The sequence below is a fragment of the Mus caroli genome, unplaced genomic scaffold (genome assembly GCF_978045245.1).
Source record: "Mus caroli unplaced genomic scaffold, Mus_caroli_1 scaffold_13, whole genome shotgun sequence".
Lineage (NCBI taxonomy): Eukaryota > Metazoa > Chordata > Mammalia > Rodentia > Muridae > Mus > Mus caroli.
The window spans coordinates 53,289,732-53,311,135 of record NW_028227268.1 but is presented as its reverse complement, the minus strand read 5'-3'; the positions used below and the strand labels follow the sequence as shown (position 1 = coordinate 53,311,135).

The following is a 21,404-nucleotide window of genomic DNA, read 5'->3' as shown; positions in this document are numbered from 1 at the left end:
GTGGCGGCAAGGGAATATGGCAGAAAGGGCCAGAGTTTTCAAAACACCTCAAAACACAAAATAAAACCTCAGGTCTGGGTCATTTTTTTTTTCAGCATCAAAATTTTAATTCATGTGAATTGTTTAAAATGAGAATCTATACCAGTGTCAAATGAGCGTGGAAGAGGACGGTGGGGCTGGAGGAGGAGAAGGAATCCCCTTTTCTGGGTCACAGAGCTCTGGTTCATCCCATTGTGGATTTGATAATCTCCCAGAGACATGTGGCCCTTCAAACTCCTGTACCACTTTTTAAGAGTGATCTTATTCCAATGGGTGCTGGTTTGGGCTGCTATCAAGTTCTTCAAGTTTCTGATGGTGTCATCTGTGTTGCAGTTAACCCTGACTTCCTTTCCAAGAAGGTTGTTGTTAGCAGCCTCAAATCATTGTGGTGGCAGCTTTAATCTCGATGACACAACCTGTAGTTTGAACACTATCCCTGATCCCCCAGGCCTAGGTCCTATTTTATTTTTTTAAGTATTTATTTAATGTATTGAGTACACTATTGCTGTTTCAAATACACCAGAATAAGGTACCAGTTCCCATTATAGATGATTGTAAGTCACCATGGGGTTGCTGGGAATTTAACTCAATACCTCTGGAAGAGTAGTCAGTGCTCTTAACCACTGAGCCATCTCTCCACCTCACACCCCTTATTTTTACTAAAAAAAAAAAAAAACAAACTGTTATATGTGTGGGTGACCATGAGTGATGTCATATGTATGATGTTCAAGAGACAACTTGCAGGAGGATATCTCCTTCCATCTTGTGGTCTAGGAATACAATTCCAGTTAAGCTTCGTATTTGAGCCATCTCTCTCTCTTTTGTTACTCCATGACAGTTTTTCCTGTTTTGAATCTCCTCAGAATTTATGTATCAAGTTATGTGGGATTTTGTTTTTCATACGGCACTGAATTTACTAGAATACTAGAATCAACTTAGGGCAAGCATGGTAATGACATGGCTGTAATTTTTGCACTTGGGAGGTGGAGGTTGGAGGACCTATTCAAGGTCATTCCCCCACTACCTAGTTAGTTCATGGTCAGCCTAGGACACAAGAGACCCTGTCTCACAAAACTTAAAAAAAAAAAAAAATCTACTTAAGCCAACAACAGTGACTCTTGATTCTCCTATGGATGCAGAGAGTCAACACATGCGCATGGACACCAAAGCCCGGCGCCTGCGCACTGGGCAGTTTTTGCCTTTCGGGCCCCCCCCCCCCCCACTTTGGAGTGTGCGCACCAAGAAAGACAAAGGTGGTGAAAGTGACCAAGCAGTCATTCGGGCGCATGCCCATCCCTAAATTGCCCAGGCTCCATGGGGCTCACTTTGTGGAGGCGGAAGTCCAATCCGATGGAGCGACCGCGGTCCCTCTCTCCCTTTGATTGGTTTGCTTCCAGTGTTGTGGGGCGGGGAAAGGAAGGGACAGGGACAGTGGAAGGTTGGAGTGGTACCGAGAGCGTTCGTCTCGTTCTGCGCAAGCGCAGAGAGGCGACCAGGAGGGGGCGTGAGAGAGTGCAAGAGAATGTGGAAGCCCTGACGCGCTGGCGAGCGGGAGCTGGGTCGCCAGCCTAGACGCCTGCGCCTTGGCCCTCCGGCTCCTCGCGCGGCGGGCGGGTGCCCTGTGCGCCTGCGCAGTAGGCGGCGGCAGCAGGGGGAGGTGGAGGCCGTGGAGCGGCAGCGGCAGCAGCGGGTCCCGGGACCGAGGCAGCAGCGGGGGCGCCGGCGGGCGGAAGCTGAGGTGACGAAGGCGGCGGCGGCGGCGGCGGCCGTTTCCCTCACGGTGGCGGAGACCAAGGCAGCGGCGGCGGCGGCGGACGGGGAGCGGCCCGGCCCCGGCCCCCTGCTCGTCGGCTGTAGCAGGGCCGCCGTGGGGCCGGCCCGGCTCCCGCCCCCCGCGGCTCCCCCTCCTGCTCCTCCTCCAGGGAGACGCCGGGGGCCCGGCCCGGCCCGCACTCAGGGCTCTGTTTCAGCTGCTGCCGGGCCAGTCGGAGGTGGTGGCGGCGCCATGGGCGGCCTGGCCTCTGGGGGGGATGTGGAGCCGGGACTGCCCGTCGAGGTGCGGGGCTCCAACGGGGCCTTCTACAAGGTGAGACGGCGCGTCGACCCGGGCCACCCTCCTTAGCCCCCTCCCCCAGCCGAGGCAGGGAAGAGTGGAGCGGGATCGAGTTTCTGGAGCTTGGTCTTGACCCTTAGAACCTTCGACCCACGTTCCCACTCGAAACCCTCCCGTGGCGATCGTGGGAGTTAACCCTCGTGCTTTTATTTTTGAGCTCACTGTTACACCTGCTTTTATCAGCTGAAAACATGGCCATCAGGTCATTCCTGTGCGGGGATGGGAGCCCCCGGTCCCTCTGGAGAAAGCTCTTTTCCTGGCTTCTAATCGACTTTTCTTTTCTTTTCTTTTTTTTTTTTTAAGTGTAGGAGATACTTCAGCTTTTAATCACATCACCCCTGCAGCCCAAGCACATGGAGAATTCGCTTTCTTTTCCTACATGACCCCCTTGGGAAGGTCCACTGTCCCACATTAGGTCTTCGGTCTTCAGGGAGCCTTCTGCCTGCCTACTGGCTGTAGACCATTTGCTCAACTTCGGTCTTACATTCCTGTTCCCAGGCTGACAAGAACTGGTCAAAACCCATCTGTGTTATTTAGCATTAGCATCTATCTTTGGCCTCAGGTTTTTATCAGCCAGTCATAAAGTGGATTTGTTGGACAAGTCTGTCACCCACCACACCTATATTCCAAAATCAGCTGTCAGGGATGGATTCACGCTTATCTCTTTGACTCTAGATATATTTAGGTCATTCCTCTATCTTCTTGGTAAGTTTAAGCTTCACTGTCTCTCAAAGGCCATCTCAACAAGCTCTAGTTCTTATTCTAACAGATTTCCGCTTGTTGACAGTCCTTCTGGAAAGAAAAGAAGTATCTTTCAGAATTGCTTCTTTTCAGCTTTTTCTTTGCCTAAGATTTGATTTCTGTGAACTTTTTTAAGGGGTGTGGTTGGGACAAGATCCCCTCCCTGGCTGCACTTGAACTCTTCCTCAGCCTAGGATTACAGCTCTGGCGTTACTGGTTGAGCCACCATGCCAGACCAGAACTTTTGTTTTTTCCTTCTTTCTATCCATCTCCCACCCCATCTTCTGTATCTGTCCTGAGTCCATTCTGGATCCCCCAACCCCCTAATTTAGGTTCAGACTGACTCTTCCCACGGCCCAGATATTTTCTTCTTCTGATCAGTGGGGTTCTGAACATCTTTTGACTTTTATGAGTGGAATTGTCCCGGACAGGTTTGGTCCCTCTCTTACTCTTCATCCTGGAGAGAAAGAGGAATTTCCATAGCATTAGATAGGTGAGAAGATCCCCTTTTTCTTCAGGTTTCCTCAGGTTGTCTGTCTCCCTACCGTAGTAGAACTTCTACTTTCTTATGCCCTTGGAAATCACTTTCTCTGACTCTACTATGAAATTATAAATTTTTTGTAGCTGAAAAAGGACTTAGGTTTGCCCTGCCCCTGTAGATGGTTCCTAACCCCACTTCTACTGATGTTAGTTACCCATTATAACGGCCATGCCATTTTGTCCCTTTTCTGGTCAAGTTCTTTACCCAGTGCCTATGGGTGCACATACCTATTGGCTTTAATGTAGCTTCTCAACTAAGTCTTGGTCTTTTTAGCTTGGTATTTCTGTATTCCTGTGTATCCTCATTGATGTCTACCTGTCTATTCTGTGTGTAGCTGAAGAAGGCTCCTAGCTGATTCTGTCACTTTCCTAACTCTTGGTACATTTTCTTCTGACCAGAATAGTGTCTCTAACATTTCTGTTTTCTGTAGCAAAAGTCTTTAATTCCTTTTGGGTTCTGATAGGACACATTAATGTCTTAATATCTATTTCACCCACATTTGTATTACCTTTGTTAAAACAGTCTCCTCAGGCTGGGTATGGTGGTGCATAATCTAATCCTAGTACTTAGAAGGCTAAAGTAGGATTGTTGAAGTTCAAAACCAGTGTGGGGAATGGAATCCAGTCTAAAAAAACAACCCAAACAAACCGAAAAAGTACTCTTTATTATAAGATGATCTCTTTTCCATGATATGTTAGCCTTGATCTGTATCCTTCTAACACCAAAATGTTAAAAATTCCAAGAAAAGCTGTGTGTATGTGTGTGTGGGTGTATGTATGTATGTATATATTCCCCCCCCACACACTTGTTTGATTTCTGGGACAGGATTTCTCTTCTCTATGTAGCCTTGGCTGCCCTGAACTCAAACTCTTTGGGATAGGTCTGCCTTTGTTGAATGCTGGGATTAAAAGCATCCACAACCACTCTTAGTTTGAAAAGCGATTTTTAAATTGAGTATGAGATCAAGATAAGATATTTTCATTCGGTTTAAGGAAGCTCAGGAGCCATGCACAGCTGGGACAGATTAGTGCTCAATTCCAATTACCTGTATGAAACGGTTGGGCTGGGACATGTTTTCTGTTACACATATGGGTACCCAACCAAAGTCTCTCTTGACTTTTGTCCTTTTATTCTGTGGGCCATAGCAGTGATAGATTTGAGGGAAGCAGGGACAGGATTCTTTGATAGTATAGAGTTAATAAAAGCCAAATATTGAGTGTAGATTTTGTATTCTGGCCATTTCAGCACTTTCTGCTCCATGACTGAGTTAAAGACATTGCCTAATATTAGACTAATCTTCTTAAAACTCAGTGTAATGTAGATACTTACCTATTCAAACCTTGCTGATTAATATTTATGACTCAGCAAACTTTGGTGTGAGTAAGGGATACTAACTTTTTAGATCTTTTACGTTTGGGGAGATCCTTTTCTCCTCTCACAAAACTGTGATTTTTCTAGAGCCAATAGATATCAGATCTGAGGTCTAAGTTATTTTAGAATTATCCTATCAAACTTGGCTTTTCTGTCAGGATGTGATGTGTTTTGTTAAGGTGGTTTCAGGTGGCTTGGGCTTTTAACTGGGGATGACCTTGGACTCCTGGTTTTACGGTGGCTTCCTTTTCCAAGACCTGGGATTACAGGTGCAACCATCAACCCCAGATTCATAATGTGTTTTGTTTTGTTTTTGTTTGTTTGTTTTTTGAGACAAGGTTTTTCTGTGTAGCCCTGGCTGTCCTGGAACTCACTCTGTAGACCAGGCTAGCCTCAAACTCAGAAATCCACCTGCCTCTGTCTTTTGTTTTTTTGGGGGACAGGATTCCCTGGAACTCACTCTGTAGACTAGGCTGGCCTTGGAAGGTTTAGGCCACCACCAACCTGTGGGTCTTATTGTATAGCCTTGCTTTGTTGATAAGGCTAACTTTGAACTTGAGGTCTCATCTTAGCCTTCCACTGAAGTATATCCTCAGCCAGGTAGCCCTCCAATCTCTTCCTTTTTCTTCCTTTCCCTTTCCCTTCCTCCCTTCATCTTTAAAAACATTTCTCCCCATATAGAGATAGGATTTCTATACTTTGATAGCTCAGGCTACTCTGTAACTTAGCATGTAGCTTAAGCTGACCTCCAATTCATAGACCCTTCTGCCCAGGCTCCCACCAAACAGCCAAAGCAGATTGTATCTGAAGCAAAATTCAGGTTTAGATTTTCTCATTATAGGAAAGAATAGTCTTGTAAGTGGTGACTGACCAGGCCTGTGAGGTGGGAACTCTGTATTCTCTAGAACATTATTGTACATTTTCTCCTAAGCTCTGCCACTATCCTAGTTACTGTGTTTAGGGCTGGTCCTTGAATATTGTTAGCCTTTTTTGAAGCATCTGGCTTTCTTACTGCTTTTGATGTTGAGGATTAAAATCAGGGCTTTATACTTGCTAGGCACACATCACACTATTCTAGCCAACCCCCCCATTATCTAATCTAATCTATCTAGTGTTTTTTTTTTTGTTTTGTTTTGTTTTGTTTTCAGAATGGGGTTTCTCTGTAGCCCTGGCAGTCCTGGAACTCACTCTGTAGACCATGCTGGCTTGGTTAGAGATCTGCCTGCCTCTGCGTGTTGGGATTAAAGACCCCCACCACCTGGCAACTATTATTTGTTCCTTCCTTCCTTCCTTCCTTCCTTTTTTCCTTCCTTCTTATCTATCTCTGTCTATCTGGCAGCTTATTATTTCTTTGTATCTGTCCATCCATCTATGAGACACTGTCTCTATATATTTCCGGGTAGCTTGAACTTGTGATATAGACCAGGCTGGTTGTGAATTTAAAAAGATTCACCTGCTCTTATTTCTCAGCTCCTGGGACTAACAGCTCTCTAAACTGTTTCCACTTTTATCAAAAAAACGCAAGTACAAACTAATGTTTACTAATCAAAAGCAACTTTGGGACTAAGAGTGTAGTACAGATGATAAAGCATGCATAAAACACTGTCAGCACCAAATAAACAGGGTGTGGTGGTGTATATCTGTAATCACAACAATGCTCGGATGATAGAAACAGGAAAATCAGAAAGGCTCTGCTTCATGTGAGTTTCTGTCTCTAAAAGAAAATCTGTAACATACCTAAATGTAAAATAAAAATCTTGGGACAGGGAGATGGCTCAATGGGTAAAAAGGTATCTGCTACCAATCCCGTAGACCTGAGTTTGATCCCAAGACCCACATGGTGGAAGAGAGCCTACTTCGATAGGTTGTCCTCTGACATCCACACACGTTGTGGGGAAAGCATGCATGAGTTCACACACACATAACACGTATACAATGTGTAGTTGGGTTTTTTTCTTTTTTAAAGATTTATTTATTATATGTAGGTACACATAGATCTAGTTACAGATGGTTGTGAGTCACCATGTGGTTGTTGGGATTTGAACTCAGGACCTTCGGAAGAGCAGTCAGTGCTCTTAACTGCTGAGCCATCTCACCAGCCCCCACAATGTGTAGTTTAAAACAGAGAATGAGGCTGAAGAGATGGCTCAGCATCGACTGCCCTTCCAGAGGACCCAGGTTCAATTTCCAGTACCCACATGACAGCTCACAATTATCTGTATCTCCAAGATCTAACACCCTCAACCACATACATGTGGACAAAACATCACTGCACAAATGAATGTGAATGAATAAATAAATATTAAAAAACGACTAACAAAATTTCCAGAAGACATAGGAGAAAGTGTGTGGCTTTGAATTCCAGAAGTTTCTTAGCCATGAAACGAGAGCATACTTTGTAAAATAATAGTAATAGTAGTAGTAATAATAGTAATGAATTAGACTTTATCAAAACAAGAAAGAACAGCCGGGCGTGGTGGTGCACACCTTTAATCCCAGCGCTCAGGAAGCAGAGGCAGGCAGATTTCTGAGTTCGAGGCCAGCCTGGTCTACGGAGTAAGTTCCAGGACAGCCAGGGCTATACAGAGAAACCCTGTCTCGAAAAACTGTTGGGAAAACAAAACAAGAAAGAACAACTGAGACTGTAGGTTGAATGTACAGTTTAGACCTCCTTAGGAAAGAGAAAATAAAATAGATATTTAATGATTCCTATTGTCATGATCTCAAGATTGGTGGCTTTGCATATTTTATTTTTAGATTCCGTAGTTATTTCTGTCCATTCAGAACTATGACATCTTTTAAATTGTAGGGTTTTTTTTTTTTTCCTTTTATAAACTGCTGTTTATTTTGAACTTCTCCACTCCAGTGTGTTCTATTCTCTAAGTACTCAGGTCTCTGGGGATCAGACCCTTCTCCCTCTTGGCAGTTCTGATATCTTCTAGATGTTCTAGTGCAGTCGTTCACTGTCTTATGGGATATTCTTGGCCTTGCTGAAAGTTGCTAGTGATTTAATTGAACTCTGGCAGCTGCTTAGCTCTCCGGGAGCAGGCAGGTAGGGAGGGTACAGGCCCTGAGTAGATGAGCAGCTTCTGGGCTGTTCCTGGGCAGGTTTTACTTTGTGCCTCGTCCACATTCTTTCTAGATTCTGTTAGTATTATTTCTTTTCTCATTCTATATATTCTTTCCCATCACAGTCTTTCTGGCGATGTTTAGTCTGCTCACATCTCCAGCTCAAACTCTTAATTTTAAAGGTTTCTGATATTTCTTACCTGATGGCTAAGGTGGTGGTAAAATGTATTTTCATTTATGGTTTTTACATTTTCTCCCTAGGGCTTTGTAAAGGATGTCCATGAAGACTCTGTCACTATCTTCTTTGAGAACAAGTAAGACCTTGGGAATAGACAAGCTCAATATCACTATGCCCTAAAGGAGGGTGAGAGGAGGGACTGCTCAGGTCTGTGAGGCCAGTAATAGGTGGCAGAGAGCTGAGGGTTTAGATGGAAATTCTAAGAAAGGAAGAGCAGATAGCTTGGTGCAAGTTTTGGTCACTTGATAGTTGGTAGCAAGGGATAAAAGACCACTATGGAACAGGATCTGGTGTTTTGACTTTTTTCCCGAGACAGGGTTTCTCTGTGTAGCCCTGTATGTCCTGGAACTCACTTTGTAGACCAGGCTGGTCTCGAACTCAGAAATCTGCCTGCCTCCCGAGTGCTGGGATTAAAGGCGTGTGCCACCGTGCCCGGCTTGGTGTTTTGACTCTTTACCAGGAAAAATAAAAGTGGTCTAGCTGAGGGGGAGGGAATAGGGGATTTTTGGAGGGGAAACTAGGAAAGGAGATAACATCAAATGTAAAGAAAGAAAATATCTAATTAAAAAAAAAAAAAAAGAAGCAGGGCAGAGGTGGCGCATGCCTTTAATCCCAGCAATTGGGAGGCAGAGGCAGGCAGATTTTTGAGTTCGAGGCCAGCCTGGTCTACAGAGTGAGTTCCAGGACAGCCAGGGCTACACAGAGAAACCCTGTTTTGAAATAAACCAGGAAAAAAAATGGGAAAAAAAAAAGTGGTCTAACTAAGGGAGCAACCCCCTTGTGAAGAGGTGGACAATAACATCAATCTGAATAGCTTTCATGTCACTGTTTGTCTTATAGCTGGCAGAGTGAGAGACAGATTCCCTTTGGGGATGTCCGACTACCACCTCCAGCTGACTACAATAAGGAAATCACAGAAGGAGATGAAGTAGAGGTAAGGACTGTGAGGTCCACCTTTCCAATGTTTTGCTTTATTAGGAATCTTGGTTTTTTACTTACTGATTATGTTCTCTCCTTTTCTGAGCCACCGTATCTCGCCATGTAGTCAGTGAAGTAGTGTAGCAGTGCCTTTCTATCGTGGCTGTGGCCTGGGGGCACCAGCTTACAAGGATCTGCTTCTTCATTTGTCATAAAGCCTAGCTCCTACAGTTCCAATATATATGCACGTGCATGTACAAGGGGTGGGGAGTTTGATTCCTGGGGATTGAAACCCAGGCCTTGGGCATGTGAGGCAAACATTCAATCACTGAAATATATCCTGCAACCCCAGTTTCAGTACTTGGAGGCTGAGGGAGGAGACTCACTTAAGCCCAAGAGTTTTTGATTGTTCTAGTCAATATAGTGAGACTTCCATCTCTCTCTTTCTCTCTTTTAAGATTTATTTATGTATGTGAGTACAGTGTCACTGTCATCAGACACACTAGAAGAAAACATCAGATCCCATTTCAGATGGTTGTGAGCCACCATGTGGTTGCTGGGAACTGAACTCAGGACCTATGGAAGAGCAGTCAGTTCTCTTAACCTCTGAGCCCTCTCTCTAGCTCCAGACCTCCATTTCTTTATCTTTTTTACTTAGTGTGAAGTTGTGTGTGTGTGTGTGTGTGTGTGTGTGTGAGGGGCATGAGTGTTCCACAGCTCAGGAGTGGTGGTCATGACCTGTGAGCTCTGGGACTTGAACTCAGGTCGTTGGGCTTGGAGAACTCTTGCCCACTGAGCAAAAAAAGTGAAATAAATAAAACTCAGGGACCCCATACTTTAGTTGGTATCTTCTTGTTTCCTCTTGTGGGTTTACGAATGCTTGAGTATTTGGATGCTTTCTCCAATTCTTGATATTTTTGGATAGTGTTCAATGCCATTTCTCTTTATTTCTAACTCTTTCAGGTCTATTCGAGAGCCAATGAACAGGAACCTTGTGGTTGGTGGCTGGCCCGGGTGCGGATGATGAAGGGAGATGTGAGTGACTGAAGCCCTTTGGGGAATTCTTTTTTTTTTTTTTAAAGATTTATTTCTTTATTATATGTAAGTACACTGTAGCTGTCTTCAGACAGTCCAGAAGAGGGAGTCAGATCTCATTAAGGATGGTTGTGAGCCACCATGTGGTTGCTGGGATTTGAACTCGGGACCTTCGGAGGAGCAGTCGGGTGCTCTTACCCACTGAGCCATCTCACCAGCCCCCTTTGGGGAATTCTTGAAACTGTTCTTTTGTTCATGAAAAGGTCATATACATACATTCTTTTTCTTTTCTGCCAGTTCTATGTCATTGAGTATGCTGCCTGTGATGCTACCTACAATGAGATTGTCACTCTGGAACGACTTCGGCCAGTCAATCCCAATCCCCTTGCAACCAAAGGCAGCTTCTTCAAGGTTACCATGGCTGTGCCTGAGGATCTCAGAGAGGCGTAAGTGTTGGAGAGGCTGGGGATTAGAGGCTCTCCACAGTGCCAGCTCTGTCCTCGTTTCTCCCAAGTCTTCCACTCTTGACTCTGCTCTGTTCATCCCCTGGCCCTGTGAGGACCTTTTTACATGCTATGCCCATAGCCCTCCCATTTTTCATGTTGACTCTCTCTTTTCCTGTCTGTCTGTCTGTGTTTTGTTGGTTTTAATATGGCCTCACTACACAGCTATGGTTGGCCTAAAACTGTAAACCAAACTGGCCTTGCAGTCACAGAGCTCCTCTTGCCTGTGCCTTCAAGTGCTGGGACTAAAACCGTGTGCCACTGTGCCTTGCTGTCATTATTTTACAAAATGATTTTCTTAAGCCCTGTTTTTTTAGCAGGGGTTCTACCTCTCCTGTTTTCTCCTCCCCACTTGTGCCCCTTTTCCTGAGCATGTTACTTTTTTCTGCAGCTGCTCCAATGAAAATGTCCATAAGGAGTTCAAGAAAGCACTGGGAGCCAACTGCATCTTTCTCAACATCACAAACAGTGAGCTTTTTATTCTGGTGAGTTTCATGCTTGAATTTAACAAGCCTGCTCAATAGTTTTTCCTTTTTTACTTCTTAAACTTTTGGAAAAGTCTATCTATGGCTTTTGCTCATGCTCGACTATGTTCATGCTTACTTATTCCTTCTGACACTTCTGGACCAGGCAGCCTTGCCTTTCCTTAATTGTCCTTATGTATGACTTTATTCCTTCTCTTCTTTTTTTCCTATGCTAGAAATTAAACCATGATTTTCACACACCTATGTGCTCTAGACAAGTGCCTTGCCATTTAGCTGTTGTACCCCAGCCCTTGGATATATTTGGATCTCTGTGTGTATATATTTGCATGTATATAAGTGCACGTCTGGGTTGGAAACCCTTAAGTGTTGGTATCTGATATCTCTTAATCATGATACATTTACAAGGCAGCTTATCTTCACCTAACCCAGAGCTAGCCAACTTTGGCTAGCCAGCCAGCTTTGGGGGGTTCCTGTCTCTCCCTTCTCCATGTATCTCACAACCACCTCTAACTTCAGTTCCAGGGCACCTGACACCCTCTTTTGGTCTTTGCACCTATGTTCATATAACATGTTCACACACAGAGAGATGTACATAAATAAGTTTTTTTTCCCAGTTTTTTTTCGAGACAGGATCTGTCCATGTAGTAGCCCTGGCTGTCCTGGAACTCACTCTGTAGACCAGGCTGTCCTCGAACTCAGAAATCCGCCTGCCTCTGCCTCCTGAGTTCTGGAATTAAAGGCGTGCGCCACTACCCCTCTACCTGCTATAAATATTTGAAAGTGAAACAAATGTATATCTCTCTTCTTGCTCCTTATTGTCATATGACTCCTGTCAGTATTTAGCTATTCAGTTGCTATGTGACTGACAGTAGTTTTCATGCTGCCTACCTCATTTCTTTTCTGTTTCCTCTTGGCTGGCCTGGCATTCACAAAGCAGAAGCTGCCCTGACTCTGTGACAGTTTCTTGCTTTACCGTCCCTAATTTTGAGATAGGCATGTGCTACCACCCACCTACCTACCTACCTACCTACCTTCCTTCCTTCCTTCCTTCCTTCCTTCCTTCCTTCCTTCCTTCCTTTCTTTCTTTCTTTCTTTCTTTCTTTCTTTCTTTCTTTCTTTCTCTCTCTCTCTCTCTCTCTCTCTCTCTCTCTCTCTCTCCCTCCCTCCCTCCCTCCCTTTCTCTCTCTCTCCCTCCCTCCCTCCCTCCCTCCCTCCCTTTTTCTCCCTCCCTCTCTTCCTTCCTTCCTTCCTTCCTTCCTTTCTTTCTTTCTTTCTTTCTTTCTTTCTTTCTTTCTTTCTTTCTCTCTCTCTCTCTCTCTCTCTCCCTCCCTCCCTCCCTCCCTCCCTCCCTTTTTCTCCCTCCCTCTCTCCCTCTCTCCTTTTCTTTTCTTTTCTTTCTTTCTTTCTTTCTTTCTTTCTTTCTTTCTTTCTTTCTTTCTTTCTTTCTTTCTTTCTTTCCTTTTAAAAATGTATACGGCATTCTGCCTGCATGTACCCCACAGGTCCAAAGAGGTCACTAGATCTCATAGATGGTTATGAGCCACCATGTGGTTGCTGGGAATTGAACTCAGGACCTCTGGAAGAGCAGTCAGTGCTCTTAACCACTGAGCCAGCCCATGCTACCACCTTATTTTAAACTTCATTTCTTGCCAGGTGGTGATGGTGCACGCCTTTAATCCCAACACTCAGGAAGCAGGCAGAGGCAGGCGGATCTCTGTGAGTTCAAGGCCAGCCTGGTCTACAGAGTGAGTTCCAGGACAGCCACAGCTACACAGAGAAACCCTGTCTTGAAAAACAAAACAAAAAGCCAACTTCCTTTCTTTATACCTGCCCTTTTTCAGGGACTGGCATTCTACTGCCAAGTCTCTAATGCTTCCATGGTGTGTATTTTGCTTTTTTTAAAAAGTTATTTTTACTTTATGTGTATTGCTGGTTTGCCTGCATGTGCATCTCTGTGAGGGTGTCAGATCTCCTGGAACTGGAATTGCAGACAAGTGTGACCTGCCATGTAGATTCTGGGAATTGAACCTAGCTCCTCTGTCAGAGCAGTCAGTTCTCTTAACCTCTGAGCCACTTGTCTCTGCCCATATATTTTGCTTTTATACTTCTTGTTCATCATTCCCCAGTCAACCACAGAAGCCCCTGTGAAGAGGGCATCTTTGTTGGGTGATATGCATTTCCGAAGCCTTCGCACCAAATTGCTGCTCATGTCCCGCAATGAAGAAGCTACTAAGCACCTAGAGGTAAGTTCTGACTGCTGTTTCTCACCCTGAATAACAACGGCCTTTCCTTTCTTGTTTTCTTTTGTGTCTGAAACACATAGAAAAAGGCTACTAGGTCATTAGTCTTGTGTGGCTAATTTATTTTATCATCTTCAGAGGACAGTATTCTATTGTGGTTTGGTATGGATTTGAAAGGTTTGGTTTCGTTTTGTTTGTTTTTAGTTTTTTGAGACAGGGATCTCTGTATACCCTTGGCTGTCCTAGAACTCAACAGGAAATCCAAATATCTCTGACCCTGGAGTGCTGCGATTGATGGCATGCACCACCATTACCCAGCAGTGTTGTTTTGAACAGGGCTTCACTGGTCTTCTGGCCTGGAATTCGTAGGGTTTTACTGCTGTGAGCAGACACCATGACCAAGGCAACTCTTATAAGGACATTTAACTGGGGCTGGCTCATAGGTTCAAAGGTTAGGCCATTATCATCAAGGCTGGAACATGGTGGCATCCAGGCAGGTACCGTGGTGCAGGAGGAGCTGAGAGTTCTACATCTTCATCAGAAGACTGGCTTTTTCTAGACAGCTAGAAAGAGAGTTTGAAAGACTTCTTCCAACCAAGGATATACTTCTAATAGTGCCACTCCTTGGACCAAGCATATACAAACCATCACATTCCACTCCCTGGCCCCATAAACACATGAGTCTTTGGGGGAAACATACCTACACATAGCATAATAAAACATACATTTAGTCTCAACAGTGTTCAAAGTTTCTTCTAAAATTCATTCAATCACTTAACTGTAATCTCCAAAGCAAGGCAGGAAATAAGCTAGGCAAACTCCACATTGGATCTGCATGTTTGATGTCAGTGTGGTCTTCAGATCTCCAACTCCTTTTTCTTTCTTTATTTATTTTTGGGTTTTTCGAGACAGGGTTTCTCTGTATAGCCCTGGCTGTCTTGGAACTCACTCTGTAGACCAAACTGGCCTTGAACTCAGAAATCCGCCTGCCTCTGCCTCCTGAGTGCTGGGATTAAAGGCGTGTGCCACCACGCTCGGCTAATTTTTTTATTTATTTATTTTATATATAAGTGTTCTATTTGCATATACACACCTCATGCCAGAAGAGGGCATCAGATGGTATTACAGATGGCTGTGAGCCACCATGTCGTTGCTGGGAATTGAACTCAGGACCTCTGGAAGAATAGTTAGTGCTCTTAACTGCTGAGCCATCTCTCCAGCCCAAACTTCAAACTTTTTTTTAAAAAATATTTATTTATTTATTATATGTAAGTGTACTGTAGCTGTCTTCAGACACTCCAGAAAAGAGCATCAGATTGCGTTACAGATGGTTGTGAGCCACAATGTGGTTGCTGGGATTTGAACTCAGGACCTTTGGAAGAGTAGTCGGTGCTCTTAACCACTGAGCCATCTCACCAGCCCCCCAAACTTTTTATGTAGCCAAGTGACATTTAGTTTTTGATCCTTTTGCTTCCCTCCATCTTTCTGGTGCTGGGATTGCAGGTGTGGCCGCCAAATCTTTTTTGTATGGCCGAAGGTCTAACCCAGAGCTTCCTGCGTGCTGAGCAAGCACTCTACTTGCTGAACTACTCTCCCAGCCCACAAGTTGTTTTTCCCCCCTCTGGACACAGGATGGAGCACAGGGTCTGTTGCTTACAAAGCAAGTGTCCCTCTGTTGAGCCTGGAGCATGTAGCTCTTGAATATGGTGTACATTCACTCATGCAGAACAACATGCATGTACATAACTACTTTCTGTCAGCTTTGTCTAATCCTCCTGCTCGTCTTTTTTTTTTTTTTTTAAGCAGAATAAACATGGATTTTTTAATAAAAAGAGAACTCCTGAGCGTGGGAAGGGCTCAAAAGAGGAATACCATTTTTACTAATTTGAGATTAAGCAGGTCAGCTGTAAGGACTTGTCAGAGGATAGATCAGAGGCAGTGTGTGTCTTGGTAAGGATCAGTCAACCAGTTAGTGTTGGAGCCAAATCTAGAACTTTGGTGGCTTCTAGTTCAAACTGCCCTCATTACAGTCCTCACTGCTCACAAGCCCTGGCATTTAAAGGTGCCTGAGGTTTCCATGGAAGTCTCAGTGGCTAGGCAGACTGCAGGTGGTTCTGGTTTTCTTTCATGAGTTTTCTTCACACATTTAAACGATTAAGCATCCGGGACATGTATTCTGAGATTTCACCACCAGGATCTCACAGTGCCTTTTTTTTTTTTTTTCTTTCAGACAAGTAAGCAGTTGGCAGCAGCCTTCCAAGAGGAGTTTACAGTGCGAGAGGACCTGATGGGTCTGGCAATCGGAACTCACGGTGCCAACATCCAGCAGGCTCGGAAAGTGCCAGGAGTGACTGCCATTGAGCTGGGTGAAGAGACCTGCACTTTCCGAATCTATGGGGAGGTCAGCAAAGATTGGACTATTGGGGTCCTTTGGGTGACAGAGGGGATTGAGGCTAAGGTGGAAAGCAAATCTGAAGTTATGGTGACCTTCCAGCCTGACTTTGGTGACAGCTTATTTCTCCAAAGTCAGAATGGCAGGGAGATCTGGATTCTGTTTTAGTTTACTTTTTCTATAGACGCCAGAGGCATGCAGACAGGCTCGAAGCTTCCTTGAATTTTCCGAGGACTCTGTACAAGTGCCCAGGAACCTGGTTGGTGAGTTTGAGTGTGTGTGTAAAAGGGATAAAGTTAGGGCCCAGGTGGCAGAGTTTTGAAAACAATTTTGTCCATGTAACTAGGATTGATGCCTGCACATACGGACGGAATAAATAGTCTGACATGCAAATAAGGAAGGAGACGATAATAAACCTTATAGGGATTGTATCATGTTTGTCCCATGGAAAGTTTGAGATTCCTAGAAGCAAGAGAATGAATTACGTGCAGTATATGTAGAGAAGTCTATAGAAGAGTTTTAATTTTATTTCCTTAATGATAACAAAAATTAAAAGCCTAATTCCTTCTTTATCCATTTAGGCAAAGTGATTGGAAAGAACGGGAAAGTGATTCAGGAGATTGTGGATAAGTCTGGTGTGGTGAGGGTTCGTGTGGAAGGAGATAACGACAAGAAGAACCCCAGGGAGGAGGTACTGTTTTCTGGGGGCTGGTGACTTCTGGAGGGCAGAACACAGAACCTTTTGTTTGCCCTATTATACTATGATACTGTCAGTCTGAGAGGTGGGCTTAACATTTCAGTCTTTTTCTTTTTGTTTTTTTGTTTGTTTGTTTGTTTGTTTTTTTGTTTTTTGAGACAGGGTTTCTCTGTGTAGCCCTGGACATTCTGGAACTCACTTTGTAGACCAGACTGGCCTCGAACTCAGAAATCCGCCTGCCTTTGCCTCCGGAGTGCTGGAATTAAAGGCTTGTGCCACCATGCCCGGCAGTCTTTTTCTTTTTTATTTTCTTCCTTTTTTTTGAACAGGAGCTCACTCTATAACCCTGACTTGCCTGGAACTTACCTTGTGAATCAGGCTAGCCTTAAATTCAATTCACAGAGATGTGCCTGCCTCTGCCCTTCTCAGTGTTGGGACTAAAAGTGTGTGCAGCCATGCCTGGCTTTTTTTTGTGGGAATGGGGAGGGTGGTGGTTTTGAGGCAGAATCTCCGTGGCTTAGGTCGTGCTTGAGCTTTGCTGAGTAGCTGAGGATGGCTTTGAGTTGTGCTGTTCCTGCCTCTGTCTCCTCGGTGCTAAGATCATGTGTGCCATCACACCTGACTTCTAATTTTCCTGTTGGTCTTTTCTCCAGGGAATGGTTCCCTTCATATTTGTTGGCACCCGAGAGAATATCAGCAATGCCCAAGCACTGCTAGAGTATCACCTCTCCTACCTGCAGGTACCCATATCAGAAGCCTGGGACAGGGACAGACAGGGGGTGGCAAGGAGGGTGTGGACTTCTAGTACGTAATCTTTGGGACTATTGTGCCTGGTTTGTCTGTTTGTAGAACAGGACCATTGGTGGGTATTTTGGCTCTGAGACTGTATCCCAAAATGTTGTTTTTAAGCCTTTGTCTTCCTAAGCCTAAGTCTCAAAAGCTTAGCAGCACAGGACCACATGACATGGGTAGAGATGCTTGGCAGAAGGGGACTGACTACTCTCTTAATTCTCCTGCGTTTCTTCCATCTTTCCAACCAGGAGGTTGAACAGCTTCGCCTGGAGAGACTGCAGATTGATGAACAGCTTCGGCAGATTGGGCTGGGCTTTCGCCCTCCTGGGAGTGGACGGGGTGGCAGTGGTGGTGGCAGTGACAAGGCGGGCTATGCCACAGATGAAAGCTCCTCCTCTTCCCTGCACACGACCAGGACCTATGGGGGCAGCTATGGGGGCCGGGGCCGCGGCCGGAGGACTGGTGGTCCTACCTATGGTGAGACGGCTGTGTGGGCAGTGAAGGAAGTGGGTGGAAACTTAGGAAAGCAGTGACTGACCTGGGTCCTGTGAGTGGTAGGAAGAGGAATTCTAATTTGGATGTGGTGGTTGAACTCCTAGGACAAGCACTGGTGTCTCTGAATAAACCTTCTGTGTTCTTCAGGCCCCAGCTCAGACCCCTCCACAGCTTCAGAAACAGAGTCAGAAAAGAGAGAGGAGTCTAATCGAGCAGGACCTGGTGACAGAGATCCCCCAAGCCGTGGAGAAGAAAGCAGGAGGCGGCCAATTGGGGGCCGGGGAAGGGGACCCCCACCTGTTCCCCGGCCTACCTCAAGATATAACTCCTCATCTATTAGCTCAGGTATCAGAGCTGGGGTCATGGATGGTGACCTGAAGGAGAAGATAGTGGCCACCTGACTCCCCAGCCTCTTCCTTTGTTTCACTAGTGCTAAAGGATCCAGACAGCAATCCTTACAGCCTCTTGGACACATCTGAACCAGAGCCTCCAGTTGATTCAGAGCCTGGTGAACCTCCTCCAGCAAGTGCCCGTCGTCGCCGTTCCCGCCGCCGCCGTACTGATGAAGACAGGACTGTCATGGACGGAGGCCTGGAATCTGATGGTCCTAACATGACAGAGAATGGCCTGGGTGAGGGGCTAGCCTGGAGGATTCTTAGAGGTGAGATTAAGAATGAAGTATGAGAGGGTGGGTGTGTGACTCTTCTTTACTCCACAGAAGATGAATCAAGACCCCAGAGACGAAATCGCAGCCGCCGCCGCCGTAATCGTGGTAACCGGACTGATGGGTCCATCAGCGGAGACCGCCAACCAGGTCAGCTGACATACAGAATTGGAGCCTTTCTGGAACTAAGATGAAATGTCTCATTCGCTGGGAAAACCGGGTTGGATTCATTGGGAACCATGAAATCCCGAAGTTCCTGAAAGTCTTGATCCTGTGTCTTTCCTACTAGTGACTGTGGCTGACTATATCTCACGGGCAGAGTCTCAGAGCCGCCAGCGGCCGCCCCTGGAACGCACGAAACCCTCAGAGGATTCTCTTTCAGGACAGAAGGTAGGCAATCAAGATACAGCCTACCCCATTTTTTTGTGGTTGTTGTTTGTTTGTTTGTTTGGGGCAGGGACACAGAAAACTTTGCAAAGAAATTTGAATTGACTGTATGTGATGGAGTTGAGGCTAAGCTGAGGTAGAGCAGAACCGGCACACACTGTGTGTGATGGAGTTGAGGCTGAGCTGAGGTAGAGCAGAACCGGCACACACTGTGTGTGATGGAGTTGAGGCTGAGCTGAGGGTAGAGCAGAACCGGCACACACTGTGTGTGATGGAGTTGAGGCTGAGCTGAGGGTAGAGCAGAACCGGCACACACTGTGTGTGATGGAGTTGAGGCTGAGCTGAGGTAGAGCAGAACCGGCACACACAGAAGACAGGGCTGCTGGTGATTGAGCACAGGGGGTGAGGGACCTGGCTTCCACGTGGGTCTGTAGTGAGAAGGAAGGCATGCTTGCACCTGCTGTACTCATCAGCTGCTTGCTTTTTGTTTTCCTCCTGTTTCCTCTGTAGGGTGACTCTGTCAGCAAGCTTCCCAAGGGCCCCTCAGAGAATGGGGAGCTCTCTGCCCCCTTGGAGTTGGGTAGTTTGGTGAATGGAGTTTCATAAAACCTCCAGTCCACATCCCTCCTTTCTCCATCTCGCTTGCTGCCCACCACCATGGCCCTCATGGGTCCAACTGACCTGCGCTGGAGCTGCTCTTATCTACGGGGGAGGGGGGTGGCACAGCAGCTTGGGTCCCCCCCAACCTCCAGGAGCTAGTGGAGGGGTGTGTAACAGGGTCATACCCCTCCCTCTTGTCCACCCTACCCCCAGGGTGAGGGAGCCTCCCCTTCCCTTTCAGACTGGATGTGCCTTTATCCTCTAATCCCCGACCTCTGAACACCCCCATTCTCCGCCTGTTGGTGGGGGTGCTCCTTGACCCACCCAGATTTGACAGTTCAGGGGGGCTCCCCTGCTATCCCTCCTCCCATCCTGTACCCCCCGTTTCTGGGGCCTCATCACTGTGGAAGACGGGGATAGTGAGGGTATTTGTGGGTGGGAGGCATGGGGAAGGTTTTGGAATAGAACCAGGGGTGTGTATGAAGGGGGGTGACAAGGTCTCCCAGGGAGTTGGGGGGGGAAATAACCTTGTCTGGTGGATGAGAAGGCGTATTTATTTTTCACTGTACAGTATTTAAAAAGAGAATAAAAAAAATCCAAATGGCCTTGTGTTTCCCATGCTGCCTTTGTCCCCACCCCAGTCTGGGCTGTTTAAATCTCTAGGGCTGACCGGCATTGGTCCCTGGCTCTCGTTCTGTGTCAGGAAGATGATATTCTGGGAATATTCTGGGAATGGCTGCATCCTTAATTCTCCGTGGCCAGAGGACTGTGCTTCAGACCTTGCTGTTTCTTCCTTCCCTTGGTTGTTGATAGAGTTGGGCCACTCCTGAGCCCTGAGTCACAGGAGGATAGGCCAGGCTCCATGAGGCTGGAGCTGTTCCTGGTAGAAGCTGAGAGTCTGAACAGGCTGTTTAATCCGATTATCTGGGGCCCGGGGCACAGGCTGGGCCTTCAGCAAAGAGGAAAATAGGGTTTCCTCACCATAACCTCTAGAACTTGGGAGGGTCAGATTGTATTTCTGGCCTGGTGTTGCTCTAGCTCCAGAATCCATGTCACTGACTTCAGCTTTTAGGGCCTCAAGGGTAAAGAGTAGTGACTGTCTGAATCGGGAAGCGCCAGAGCCAGGTACAGTGCACTGCACTGCGGTGACCGTGATCCTCAGGAGGGTTCGCTGAATGCTTTCTCCGAGATTCTGGACCTTAGAATGGAGGAAATCGGGATTCTTTTTTTTTTTTTTTTTTTTTTTTTTTTTTAAGATTTATTTATTTATTATATGTGAGTACACTGTAGCTGTCTTAAGACACACCAGAAGAGGGCGTCAGATCTCATTACAGATGGTTGTGAGCCACCATGTGGTTGCTGGGATTTGAACTCCGGACCTTTGGAAGAACAGTCGGGTGCTCTTACCCACTGAGCCATCTCACCAGCCCGGAAATCGGGATTCTTAACTATGTAACTGCTGGGCAGTACTGGGCACACGCCTTTAATCCCAGAACTCTGGAGTCCAAGATAGAGGCAGGTGGATCGAGTGAGTTCAAGGACAAGACAGGATTGTTACACTAAAGAAAAAAAAAAAGCTGTTTTAAATTTAGAAGAAAAATTCAGGCACCCAGGAGGCAGAGGTAGATGGATCTTGATCAAGTCCAGCCTAGTCTACACAAGGAGCAAGGAGTTCAGGCCAATCAGGGCTATATGCTGCGCTCCCTGTCTCAAATAATTACACTTTAAAAAAAAAAGAAAAGGTACAAAGGGGTTTAAAGATACATAGCTCAGCACTTAGGCAGATTTCTGAGTTCAAGGACAGCCAGGGCTACACAGAGAAACCCTGTCTCAAAAAACAAAAAAACCATAGCTCAGAAGGTTAGGTGCCCCCTGAGATCAGTCACGGAGATAGCCACTACCACCTCTCCACCTTGACCTGGGACGGAAAGAACGGACTTCTGAAAGTTATCCTCTGACCTCTGTATACAAAGTGGTAACACTTGTGCCACACCCCATCCAGAACCTTTTAAAAAATAGGAAGATTTTTAAAAAGTTATCTCCAGGTCCAGAGACATGTCCATGGTTTGGGTTTAAAGAGGAAA

At 46.0% G+C, this 21,404-nt stretch overlaps 1 protein-coding gene across 1 annotated transcript; it reads left to right on the top strand.

Moving 5' to 3' along the window:
* The first annotated feature begins 1,621 nt into the window (after positions 1 to 1,621).
* Fxr2 (FMR1 autosomal homolog 2) lies at positions 1,622 to 19,925 on the top strand. The gene is made up of 17 exons (XM_021176554.3): positions 1,622 to 2,125; positions 8,136 to 8,188; positions 8,953 to 9,046; positions 9,994 to 10,065; positions 10,363 to 10,511; positions 10,960 to 11,053; positions 13,180 to 13,296; positions 15,524 to 15,694; positions 15,870 to 15,948; positions 16,267 to 16,376; positions 17,036 to 17,122; positions 17,423 to 17,651; positions 17,817 to 18,014; positions 18,100 to 18,300; positions 18,388 to 18,483; positions 18,623 to 18,723; positions 19,231 to 19,925. The coding sequence occupies exons 1-17, from the start codon at positions 2,045 to 2,047 to the stop codon at positions 19,324 to 19,326; spliced, it is 2,028 nt and encodes a 675-aa protein (XP_021032213.1). The 5' UTR covers positions 1,622 to 2,044; the 3' UTR covers positions 19,327 to 19,925.
* Positions 19,926 to 21,404: the final 1,479 nt, after the last annotated feature.